This window comes from Mustelus asterias, chromosome 4 (genome assembly GCF_964213995.1).
Source record: "Mustelus asterias chromosome 4, sMusAst1.hap1.1, whole genome shotgun sequence".
In the NCBI taxonomy this organism is placed as follows: Eukaryota; Metazoa; Chordata; class Chondrichthyes; order Carcharhiniformes; family Triakidae; genus Mustelus; species Mustelus asterias.
The window spans coordinates 89,538,184-89,551,574 of NC_135804.1; the positions used below are offsets into that span (position 1 = coordinate 89,538,184).

The 13,391-nt window shown below is 42.3% G+C and overlaps 1 protein-coding gene across 2 annotated transcripts in view; it reads right to left on the minus strand.

Moving 5' to 3' along the window:
- Nucleotides 1–8,371, minus strand: part of thoc2 (THO complex 2) — a 140,601-nt gene extending 132,230 nt beyond the window's left edge. For both annotated transcript variants that reach the window (XR_013497645.1, XM_078211345.1), the window contains exon 1: nucleotides 8,268–8,371. Coding sequence is in view for 1 of the 2 variants with exons in the window: in XM_078211345.1 (XP_078067471.1) it covers nucleotides 8,268–8,332 (65 nt within the window). In the remaining variant the exon portion in view is untranslated. The remainder of the gene's footprint in view (nucleotides 1–8,267) is intronic.
- Between the last annotated feature and the right edge of the window lie 5,020 nt (nucleotides 8,372–13,391).

The following is a 13,391-nucleotide window of genomic DNA, read 5'->3' on the forward strand; positions in this document are numbered from 1 at the left end:
GTTTTTCCTGTCAATAGGGTGGCTTGGTAACACAGTGTTGAGCACTGCTGCCTCACAGCACCAGTGTTCGATTCTGGCCTTGTGTGATTGTCCATGTGGAATTTGCATGTTCTCCCCGTGTCTGTGTGAGCTTCCTCCAGGTGCTCCAGTTTCCTCCCCTCGTCCAAAGATGTGCAGGTTAGGTGGATTGGCCATGCTAAATTACCCCTTAGTGTCACAAAAAAGTGGAGGATAGATGAATTAGTGGGATAAATACATGTGGTTACAGGGATAGGGCTTGGGTAAGTTGGGAGTGTCGGTGCATACTTGGTGGGCCGAATGGTATCCTTCTGCACTGTAGGGATTCTCTGATCTTGGGTTCAATTTTTCCCTGGCTGTATTGTTCCTTGCCCTTCTGCATCGGACTCTAAACCTTGAGATGTGATGTGAACTCACAACCAAGTGCACTTGGTTCACTCGGCCAACTCATTCCCAGCACCATACCTCACAATGTCTGTTTTCCAGTTGAACCAAGAATATACTGATCAAGGAAGTTTTCCTGAACACATTTCAGAAATTCATCCCCCTCCTTACTTTTTAAACACTATCCCGATTAATATTTGGGAAATTGAAGTTTGCCACTTGATAGCTCTTGTCCATCTCTGTGATTTTCCTGCAGATTTGCTTGTCCAGCTAGCTCTCTCACACTATTTTGAAGCCGACAGAATACCCTTGTAGCATGATCACATTCTTTTGGCCTCTGAACTCAGAACACGGGAATTCTGTCCTTGCCCAAGGACATTCCCACTTTCAAACACTACAATGTGTTCCCTGGTCAGTCCTGTAACGATGTGGAGATGCCGGCGTTGGACTGGGGTAAACACAGTAAGAGTTTTAACTATACCAGGTTAAAGTCCAACAGGTTTATTTGGTAGCAAATGCCATTAGCTTTCGGAGCGCTGCTCCTTCGTCAAATGGAGTGGATATCTGCTCTCAAACAGGGCACACAGAGACACAAAATCAAGTTACAGAATACTGATTAGAATGCGAATCTCTACAGTTTCTGCTCAGCGACTCTGCGCTGTCGTGTGTCGTGAAGGCCGCTTTGGAGAACGCTTACCCGAAGATCAGAGGCTGAATGCCCGTGACCGCTGATCACGGGCATTCAGCCTCTGATCTTCGGATAAGCGTTCTCCAAAGCGGCCTTCACGACACACGACAGCGCAGAGTCGCTGAGCAGAAACTGATAGCCAAGTTCCGCACACATGAGGATGGCCTAAACCAGGATCTTGGGTTGATGTCACACTATCAGTAATCCCCATAGCTTGCCTCCTGGACTTGCAGAATCTCACTGGCTGTCCAATCTGGAGACAGTACACATCTCTTTAACCTGTGCTTAATGCTCTCTCCACTCACATTGTCTGTATCTTTAAGACCTGGTTGGCTGCAGAGATTCGCATTCTAATCAGTATTCTGTAACTTGATTTTGTGTCTCTGTATGCCCTGTTTGAGAGCAGATATCCACTCCATCTGACGAAGGAGCAGCGCTCCGAAAGCTAATGGCATTTGCTACCAAATAAACTTGTTGGACTTTAACCTGGTGTTGTTAAAACTCTTACAGTCCTGTAACTCCAGATCCCTTTTTCCTTTTGCTATGTTTTCTGAACACCTTACATCCTTCAATATTAAGTGTTCAGTTCTTGCCATTTTTAAGGAACACTTCCATAATTACCACATCATCAAATTCCCACATGGCTGTTTATGCTTACAGCTCACCAACTTTATTCATCACACTTTGTGCATTTACATACATGCATTATAAACCTGTCTTTAGATTCCTTGCAGACCTTCTTCATTCACTTCTATTGAACTTAGAACTACTTCCTTTACTATCCTGTCCTACATTCTCATCTTATATATCTTATTCTTTTTTTCTACTTGTATATGCTGGTGCCCATCCTCTGTCAACTTAGTTCCAACCCTTCCGAACTCCTATAAAATCACTGGTCCCAATCTTGTTGAGGTACAGCCTGTCCCTTTTAAATGTCTGCCACCCGTCCAGAACTTGTACGAACACCCGAAGACTCTGAAGCCCTCCCTCCTGCACCTTGCTTCAAGCCATTTCTTCACTTCTATTCTCAAGAGGATTTTAACTAAAAATCTACCACTGTTGGATTATGAGAGGAAAACATAAACTGAAGGGACATGGCTTATCAAGAATATAAATGAAAATTTGCTACTGCAGCAGTCGTGGTACATGAATTTTGGGTCAGGACTGAGCAATTGTTTATTTTAATAAATTGTACCAAAGGTCATGTAAGTTTCAAGTTATTTTTCCGGCATTTTTTGTAAGACTGTTTCCAGCAGGCTAAACATCACATCCTGGCTGATTGCTGCTGCAGAAATAAACCATTAAAACAATTCAATCGTGGAGAAAATATTCAGATTTTTAAAATGGAAAAATGATGAGCAATGTGTATAATATCAATGGATTATCCTCCAATCCTAATCTTGCTGACTGGAAGCAGATTGATTCCTCTCAGCCTGTGCAAGGTTCAATCCCAATTCAAGTATCAGCTTGCCTTATGGGACAAGAATTATATGAACAAGTTATCCTGTTTTGAATTTGCCACAGTTTCTCTGTTGCACTTTTGAGTAACATCAGGCAACAAAAATTATGTTTAAAGGTGGAAGCAAGTTCATGTTGGGTGTTCAGTGTGCAATCACTCGTGTTCTGGTTTGGGGAGATAACAAATCCAGGAAAAAAAGATAACTGCAGGAAAGATTATTTCTCACACACACTACTCATGTATTTCAGAAAGATGAAACGGCAACCAATGTTTGTGATTATAATTGACTCTTCCAGCACGCAAGACTAGGCCTGCCTTCACGTCATATATCAGAAAACTATTGCATTCAACAACAAGATCTCAGAAAATACTTAATAGACTCAAGAGTGTGATTTCATTGGCATTCAATTGAATAAAAAAAGCATTTTCCCCCCATTTTGAAAAATGAGCACCAGGAGTAAAAGGTACTCACTGTGCTGCACTAGCTTCCCCTCATTACTCAGAAATATCATCAAAAAGCTGTAGCAAATCCAACAGAAGGCAATTTCTTTGAGAGTTAATTTTGGTACTATAAGACAAGCTGATACTGGTATTGAAATTAAGCCGTGCACAGACGCTTAGTCATCAAGATTTGGACTAGATGATAATCCATCAATCACACAAACATGCTAATTTGTAATTAAATGCAGATGTGAACCACCTGCAAAATTGATAACTGATAGCTGCAGTACTTAAATTCAGAAAATAACATTTGAGATACTACTGAAAGACTCAGGCAAAGGATTCTCCAATATTAAATATCACAACAAACAGAAATATTTAAATTTTGGTGATAATTTTAAAAACAAGTACACATATTCTCATGTCGTTTAAAGGGAGAGGGGAGAGATACAAAAGAGTCAAGAGGGGCAATCTTTTCACAGAGGGTGGTGAGTGTCTGGAACAAGCTGCCTGAGGTAGTAGAGGCGGGTACAATTTTGTCTTTTAAAAAGCATTTAGACAGTTGCATGGGTAAGATGGGTATAAAGGGATATGAGCCAAACGCAGGCAATTGGGACTAGCTTAGGGGTTTAAAAAAAGGGGTGGTATGGACAAGTTGGGCCGAAGGGCCTGTTTCCATGCTGTAAATCTCTGACTCTGAGTTTTAATTGCAATCCGCATCTTGAAAAATTGGTTGATTTGACTCATTCAATGTCCACACTATGAAGGAGGAAACGTATTTAAACACTGAATTTGCTGTTTTTCCATCGAAAATATACAAATCAATTCCAATATATAAATCCGTCCAGTAAAGCACAAACATTTACCCAACTATTATGTTTGACAACTTTAATTCATTAAATGAAAATACAGTTTATCGCATTTAAAACTTTTATGCCCGTTTATAAGAAATCATCCAATTAACTGAGTTTACCCATTTGGACAACAGAAGGGAAAAAGAACATTTCGCAGGAATGAGCAGTCAGTTAGGTGGAGAGACTGGAGAAACTGGGATTTTTTTTATTTATTCATTCACAGGATGTGGGCGTTGCTGGCTCAGGGAAGATTTACTGCGAACTGCCCGAGAAGATGGTTGTGAGCCAAGTATTGATTACAAACAAGTGGCTGGTCAGGCAACAATTACGGGCTTTGAGGAGAAAACACCTGGAATTGTGTGTGCAGTTTTGGTCTCCATATTTAAGGAAGGATACACTTGCATTGGAGGTGGTACAGTGAAGGTTCACTCGATTGGTCTCTGGGATGAGGGGGTTGTCTTATGCTGTCAGGTCGAGTAAATTGGGTCTATATTCTGCAAACTTTAAAAGAATGAGGAGCGATTTCAATGAAACATACAAATTGTGAAGATACTTGAGAGGGTAGATACTAAAATGTTGTTTTCTCTGGCTGGGGAATCAAGAACACAGGGTCACAGTCTTCAGAAATGTGGCCAATCATTTAGGACTGGGATGCAATGTGGAGAAATTTCTTCACTCAGGTGGTTGTGAATTTTTGGAATTCTCTAATCCAGAGGGTTGTGGATGATCCGTCATTGAATATTAAGGCTGGGACAGACAGATGTTTGGTCTCTCAGGGAATCAAGGGATATGGAGAGAGGGCAAGAAAGAGTAGGAGAAGCCAAGGATTAAGCCATGATCATATTGAATGATGGAGCAAGCTGGACACGTTATGCTGTCTACTCCTGTTTGCAGTTCTTATTCTTAATTTCTTATTTCAGAGGGCAGTTAAGAAACAACTACATTGTTGTGGATCTGCAAGTATGCAACGGTCAAACCTGGTAAGATCAATACATTTCCTTCCCTAAAGAACGATAGTGAACCATATTTTTTAATACAACCATCCACCAGTTCGAGTCACCCTGACATTTGCTTTTTAATTCGAGATTAATTCATTGAATTTAAGTTATGCAGCTGCCATGGTGGAATTTAAACTCGCATCTTTGAATCAGTCCAGGCACTTAGATTACTCGTCCAATAACATAACCATTCAACTACGTACTCTTGAAGCAGAGTGTTAATGGGGACCAAATAGATGTGCGTTTTTACAAAGAGTACATAGGAAGAAACTATTTTCTCCACCATGTGACTCAGTAACCAAAGGGCACTGATTTAAAATAATTGGAAACTGAAATAGAGGTGAAATTAGGAGTATTTTTCCCCAAAAGGAGGGTTATGATTTGGAACGCATCACCTGAAAGGGTGGTGGAAGTGGATTCCATAAGAGCTTTTAAATTTTGACATATAGTTGAAAAGGTCTAACTTGCAGGGCTACAGAGAAAAGCTGGGGTGAGACATTAAATTGGGCTGCTCTTTCAAAAAGATACGGAATGACTTCCCAATTTGTAAAATGTTATGATTGTATAAATACATACCTAAGAATGAAAAAGGTATTTCATTTGTTGCAACAGTAAAAATGCAATTGCTAAAATGCATAGATATCATGACAGCCATATTTTGTAAAAGGCCAAAATCTCATGTTCTTAACAGAGCTCTAAATCATGGCCAAACTTCCTTTAATGCTCCTCTATGTCCAAGCCCTAAACTCTTAACTTTCTCTAATTTCTCTCCCAACTTCCCCCATGCCCTCTCTGAGCTTACCTTGTCCATGAGACCCATCTCCTGCTCCCTCAATCCTATACCTATTAAACTGATCACTGAACCTCCTTACTAGGTCCCTATTTTAGCCAATGTTGTGAATGGTTCTGTCCTCAGATGTTTTTCCTGCCTTCTTTAAATCTGACATCACCTTTCCACTTAGAAACCCTCGATCTCTCCATCCTTGCACACTATCATCCTGTCTCCAACCTCTCTTTCCTTAAACATGTTGTCACCTCCCAAATCCTTTCCAATATTTCCAAGAACCAATGTGGTGTCACATTTGATCCTGAGGTGAGCTTCCAACTCACATGTGTCATCTCTGACACTATCTATTTTCATGTCTGTTACATCACTCGACTTTACCCCTGTCTCAGCTCATCTTTTCTGGAACTTTCATCCATGCCTTTATTGTCACTAACTTTGACATCCCAACGCACCACTGGCTGGTCTCCCATATTCAATAATCCATAAACTTGAGGTCACCCAAAACTTTTCTGCCCATGTCTTAAAGTGCCACAAGTCCCGTTACCCGAGGTCAAGCAATGTTTTGATTTTAAAGTTCTCACCCTCGTCTTCAAATCTCTCAGTAGCCTTTGCCCCTCTCCATCTCTGTAATCTCCTCCAACCTGGTGACAAGATATCTGTACTTATCTAATTCTGACCCCTCGTGCTTTCCCGATCATAATTGTTCCACTATTGGTGGCCATGTCTTCAGATCTCCAGGCCTCAATATCTGAAATTCCCTCCCAACACTAATCCACTTCATTTGTCTCCTTTAAGACGCTATTAAAAATGCACCTATTTGACCAAGCTTTGGGCTTTTGACCGAACATTGCCTAATGCAGTTCTGTGATATTCTGTTTCATAATACTCTTGTGAAGCACCTTGGGACGTTTTGTCACATTAAAGGCACTGCATAAGTTGGTGGTGATGTTACCACAACCATAGCATAAGCTTTCTTGTGGAAAACTGACATGTATCTTCTACGTGTACTTAATGGTCTGAAGAAAACACTAATTAAAGCAGAATTCTATTCGGCACCATTCCAAACTTGAAGTTTTCAATAATATTACACAGAAACCTAATCGTTATAACGATGCTACCAATACTTGATCAGATTGTATTGAAATACTTTTTTTTTTTAAAAACAGTTCATTCAAAGGTTCTCTCCAATGACATTTGAAATTTCAGAATACTTGTGTTCAGTTTCTGATTTGATGAAGTACAGTATTTTAATACCTTTAGACCAAGGATTTTATAAATAAGATATTTCATAATTATTCAACTACAAAATAGACAAATTGAGATGTAAAATATAAGTATACTATTTACAATGTAACCAAGACTGGATGTAAAGAGCTGTTGCTTTGCTACAGTAGTGCAGTTAGCGTAACCAGCCTGACAATGCAGCAAAACAGATCACAACTTTCTGGATGAAGAAATCTTGCTCCACGCTACTCTGAAATCAGTTTGGGCTCTACTCACCCATTTACACTCTGCAGGTTTGGGTGCATAACATAAATTTTAGCAGAATTTCCTGGCTTTGGAGAGGGTCCAGAAAAGAATCACAAGAATGATCCCAGGAATGAAAGGTTTGACATATAAGGAACGGTTGAGGAGTTTGGGTCTATACTCAATTGGGTTTAGAAGGATGAGGGAGGGGATCGAATTGAAACTTATAGAATACTGACAGGCTACATGGAGTGGACGTAGAGAGGATGTTTCCACCAGTGGGAGACACTGGAACTCGAGGGCACAACCTTAGAGTGAAGGGATGCTGTTTTAAAACTGAGATGAGGAGGAATGTCTTCAGCCAGAGGGTGGTGAATTTGTGGAACTCATTGCCACAGAGGGCTGTGGAGGCCACGTCATTGAGTGTCTTTAATAGATAGGTTCTTCATCAATAAAGGGATCAAGGATTATGGGGAAAAGACAGGAGAATGGGGATGAGAATCATGTTAGCCATAAATGAATGGCGGAACAGACTCAAAGGGCCGAATGGCCTAATTCTGTTCCTATATTTTATGGTGTTGAGATTTTAAATTGGGCAGTGTAATACATTTTAATATAGTCACAATACTACTTTGTACAATATGGCAATCTGCTGCAAAATAATTTAACACCAATCACTACTTTTCCTTGATGAATTGATCATGAGCTGAACTGCAAGAGAGACGTTGTATTGTCACTTTCAACCTAAATTTAGACTCCACTATGATGACAAAGAACCACAAATAATAGTTTTATAAGAAGAAAAAGAAATATTAGAAGCCTATTTACTATTCAAAATAACACATTTGTCTGCTGACTTTTCCGGCAAAAAAAGGGGCAACTTACAATCAAGCTGTGGCACAAGGGCCACAATATTCACAAGATTTCGGACGAGAAAAAGTCAAGTTTGCTGGGAAACCTTTTCTGGATTAAAAAAATTAGGCCGCCGCCGAATTAAACGGCACCACGTTTTTGACATTATGTAAAATTACACAAAGCTCACACACAAGGGGCTACGCGGGCCGATCGGCTTCCACACACACTCCGCTCAAAAAAATATAAATACCCGGCACCGAATGCGCCGCTCATGGGGACTCTCTCTTTTATTTTCCTCCGACGCGCCGGAACTTACAAGTCCGATTTGCCCCCTTTCTCCCAATTCTTCAACCAGTCGCCATGGAACACCATCACCGCCATCTTAGCTGCACACCATTCTGCACTCAGAGCCCGGATGTATCGCCCGGTGAGCCGCGTGGGGTTCAGAGGTCAATGCTGCCCGCTGCATGCTGGGAGGCTGAGGGCAAGCCCATTGTTGTTGTTGGTGGTGGTGGGTAAACTAGCAGCACTGGGAGAACTCCACAGGCCAGCCGCAGGGTTGTCTACTTTTTAAAGTTGATTTATCAGTGTCACAAGTAGGCTTACATTCACACTGCAATGAAGTGACTGTGAAAATCCCTGAGTCGCCACACTCCGGGGATTTTACCCTGTTCGGGTACACACTGAGGGAGAATTTAGCATGGCCAATGCACCGAACCAGCACGTCTTTCGGACTGCGGAAGGAAACCGGAGCACCCGGAGGAAACCCACGCGCATACGGCGGGGGGAAACGTGCAGACTCCACGCAGACAATCACCCAAGCCGGGAATCGAAGCTGGATCCCAGGCACAATGAGGCAGCAGTGCAAACCACTCAGCCCACAGGATTGGACCCCTGGAGCCTCCTGCACTTGAAGATCAGTCACTGTTATGTGCAAGCCTGTGAAAAAATTACCTGCACATTTCAAAACAAAACATTTTTTTGTTTAGTCACTTTTCGTTCGACACTTCTTTTTACCAAATGTAAAAGTGTTGAAAATGGAGGGGCAAAGAGTAAAAAAGGCTGTTCAGCTATTGGCCAAGCATAATCCAATTGGGCAATTTGCTTTCCAGTTGGCGTAGGAAGACAGTGACTGTCTGTGTGGAGTTTGCACATTCTCCCATATCCGTGAGTTTCCTCCGGGTGCTCTGGTTTCCTCCCACAGTCTGAAAGACGTGCTGGTTAGGTGCATTGGCTATGCTAAATTTTCCCTCAGTGTGCACCCGGACAGGTGCCAGAGTGTGGTGACTCGGGGATTTTCACAGTAACTTCATTGCAGTGTCAATGTAAGCCTAGTTGCGACATTAATAAACTTTAAAAAGGGGAGAAGGTGCAGACTCCTCACAGACAGTGACCCAAGCCGGGAATCGAACCTGGGTCCCTGGTGCTGGGAGGCGGCAGTGCGAACTGCCACCCTCAGTATTGAAAATGGAAGGGGGTGGAGGGGTGGGGAGTAAAATGCTGGCTGTTGGCCGAGCATAATCCAATTGGGCAATGAGTCTTTTTCCTCAGATAAAGGCAAAATACTGAGGATACTAGAATCTGAAACAAAAACAGAAAATGCTGGAAAAACTCAACAGATCTGACAGTGTCTGTGGGGAGAGAATAAGGTCAATGTTTCAAGACTGGATGACCCTTGGCTCTATTCTCTCCACAGATGATGTCAGACCTGCTGATATTTTGCTTTCCAGTTGGCGTAGGAAGACAATGCGTCATAAGGGTGTGTTGGCAGACTGATGGCTGGAGTGTGGGGGCAAGTCATGTGTTGAATACACAAGTCTATATGTATATAGATAGATTGAATTACAGTTGACAACTTTAGTCAGCAGCAAAACTACAGAATATTTATCAGTTCTCCAGACTTTGCTGAAAGGGGAGCAGTTTGGGATCCTGCAAAACAGAGATAAACCTGTACCATTTCAAAGGAATTCTCTCTTTGGGAAAAGAAGTAAGTCAGCACCTTCCGAGGTGAATCAAACTAATTTCTCAGGGGAGTTTCTATATTTGCCCAACTTTTGTTGTATGTGAGAGATGAGGTTATCAAGGTCTGATAAATCTGAAATAAAAACAGAAAATGCTGGATAAACTCAGCAGGTCTGGTAGCATCTCTGGAGAGAGAAACAGAGTTCACATTTGAAACCCAAATGGCCCTTCAACAGAATTCTACAGAATTGTACAAGAGTTATTGTAAAAGGGAGTTTAGAATGACTCGGGCTGAAAGACTAACATATCAGAGTGAATAGATTCTAGAAAAGTCACAAAGTGCCTGGAATATAGTTTACAAAGGTACTATTTGCATAGAGACACATATAACCAATGTTAGAGAATTTAGTAAGAAGTCTCACAACACCAGGTTAAAGTCCAACAGGTTTATTTGGTATCATGAGCTTTTGGAGCGCTGTTCCTTCATCAGGTGAGTCCATCACTCACCTGATGAAGGAGCAGCACTCTGAAAGCTCGTGATACCAAATAAACCTGTTGGACTTTAACCTGGTGTTGTGAGACATCTTACTGTGCCCGCCCCAGTCCAACGTCGGCATCTCCACATCATTAGAGAATTTAGACATGTATTTTTCAATATTCTGTGTTAAAAACGTATACCTTGATCAATATCACCTCTAAGGCATGATGGGATGTCGTCAAGTAAAAAGAACCACATTCCTCAGAACAATGCAGCTACTGAGTGAAAGGAAAATCAATTCTTATCGGTGTCTCTAGATGATTCTAATGAACAGAATATTCACTTCCCAAGCAAAAACAGAATATGCTGGAAAATCTTAGCGGGTCTGACAGCATCTGTGGGGAGAGAATAGAGCCAACGCTTCGAGTTGAGAGAACCCTTCGACAGCTCTGATGAAGGATCATCTAGTCTGGCAGCATCTGTGGAGAGAGAAACACAGTTAGCATCCATATAACTGTAGCAATGTTTTTCAGAGACCACGTATTAAGCTGCATTTCACTAAATTACGGCTTAGCTAACATAAAAATTCATGGAGACAGTACTCTGGTTCAAGATGTTTCTTTATTTTCGAAGCCTGGTTAAAAGTAGGCGGGAGAGAAATCTGCTGTTCATCCAGCATTTTCTGTTTTTATTTCTGATTTCCAGCATCGGCAGCATTTTGCTCTTATAAAGGTGAACTTCGTACTTGGGAAACTTATAGAAATCATATTTGGGACAAAATTAACAGTCACCTTGACAAATGTGAGTTAATTAAGGAAAGCCAGCATGAATTTCCGAAGAAAAAAATCATGTTTAAGTAAAATGGACGAAAGAGCTAAATTCCAGAGGTGAGGTGAGAATGACAACTTTAACTTTCCAAATATTGATTGGAACCTTTGTAGGTCAAATAGTTCGGATGGGGCAGTTTTTGTGCAGTGTGTGCAGGAGGGTTTCTTGACACAATATGTGGATAGGCCGACAAGAGGTGAGGCCACATTGGATTTGGTACTGGGAAATGAACCGGGCCAAGTGTTAGAGTTGGTTGTGGGAGAGCACTTTGGAGATAGTGACCACAATTCGGTGTCTTTTGTTATTGCAATGGAGAGGGATAGGGCCGTACGGCAGGGCAAGGTTTACAATTGGGGGAGAGGTAATTATGATGCGATTAGGCAAGAATTAGGGGGCATATGTTGGGAACAGAAACTGTCAGGGAAAGGAACTAATGAAAAGTGGAACTTTTTCAAGGAACAAATACTGGATGTCCTTGATAGGTATGTCCCTGTCAGGCAGGGAGGAAATGGCCGAGTGAGGGAACCATGGTTCACGAAAGAGGTGGAATGTCTTGTGAAAAGGAAGAGGGAAGCTTATGTAGGGATGAGGAAACAAGGTTCAGATGGCTCGATTGAGGGTTACAAGTTAGCAAGGAATGAACTGAAAAAGGGGCTTAGGAGAGATAGGAGGGGACACGAGAAGTCCTTGGCGGGTCGGATCAAGGAAAACCCCAAGGCTTTTTACTCTTATGTGAGGAATAAAAGAATGACCAGGGTGAGGTTAGGGCCGGTCAAGGACAGTAGTGGGAACTTGTGTGTGGAGTCAGTAGAGATAGGCGAGGTGATGAATGAATACTTTTCTTCAGTGTTCACCAAGGAGAGGGGCCATGTTTTTGAGGAAGAGAAGGTGTTACAGGCTAATAGGCTGGAGGAAATAGATGTTCGGAGGGAGGATGTCCTGGCAGTTTTGAATAAACTGAAGGTCGATAAGTCCCCTGGGCCTGATGAAATGTATCCTAGGATTCTTTGGGAGGCAGGGGATGAGATTGCAGAGCCTTTGGCTTTGATCTTTGGGTCCTCGCTGTCCACGGGGATGGTGCCAGAGGACTGGAGAATGGCGAATGTTGTTCCTCTGTTTAAGAAAGGGAATAGAAATGACCCTGGTAATTATAGACCGGTTAGTCTTACTTCGGTGGTTGGTAAATTGATGGAAAAGGTCCTTAGAGATGGGATTTACGACCATTTAGAAAGATGCGGATTATTCTGGGATGGTCAGCACGGATTCGTGAAGGGCAAGTCGTGCCTCACAAATTTGATAGAATTTTTTGAGGAGGTAACTAAGTGTGTTGATGAAGGTAGGGCAGTTGATGTCATATACATGGATTTTAGTAAGGCGTTTGATAAGGTCCCCCATGGTCGGCTTATGATGAAAGTGAGGAGGTGTGGGATAGAGGGAAAGTTGGCCGATTGGATAGGTAACTGGCTGTCTGATCGAAGACAGAGGGTGGTGGTCGATGGAAAATTTTCGGATTGGAGGCAGGTTGCTAGCGGAGTGCCGCAGGGATCAGTGCTTGGTCCTCTGCTCTTTGTGATTTTTATTAATGACTTAGAGGAGGGGGCTGAAGGGTGGATCAGTAAATTCGCTGATGACACCAAGATTGGTGGAGTAGTGGATGAGGTGGAGGGCTGTTGTAGGCTGCAAAGAGACATAGATAGGATGCAAAGCTGGGCTGAAAAATGGCAAATGGAGTTTAACCCTGATAAATGTGAGGTGATTCATTTTGGTAGGACTAATTTAAATGTGGATTACAGGGTCAAAGGTAGGGTTCTGAAGACTGTGGAGGAACAGAGAGATCTTGGAGTTCATATCCACAGATCTCTAAAGGTTGCCACTCAAGTGGATAGAGCTGTGAAGAAGGCCTATAGTGTGTTAGCTTTTATTAACAGGGGGTTGGAGTTTAAGAGCCGTGGGGTTATGCTGCAACTGTACAGGACCTTGGTGAGACCACATTTGGAGTATTGTGTGCAGTTCTGGTCACCTCACTATAAGAAGGATGTGGAAGCGCTGGAAAGAGTGCAGAGGAGATTTACCAGGATGCTGCCTGGTTTGGAGGGTCGGTCTTATGAGGAAAGGTTGAGGGAGCTCGGGCTGTTCTCTCTGGAGCGGAGGAGGCTGAGGGGAGACTTAATA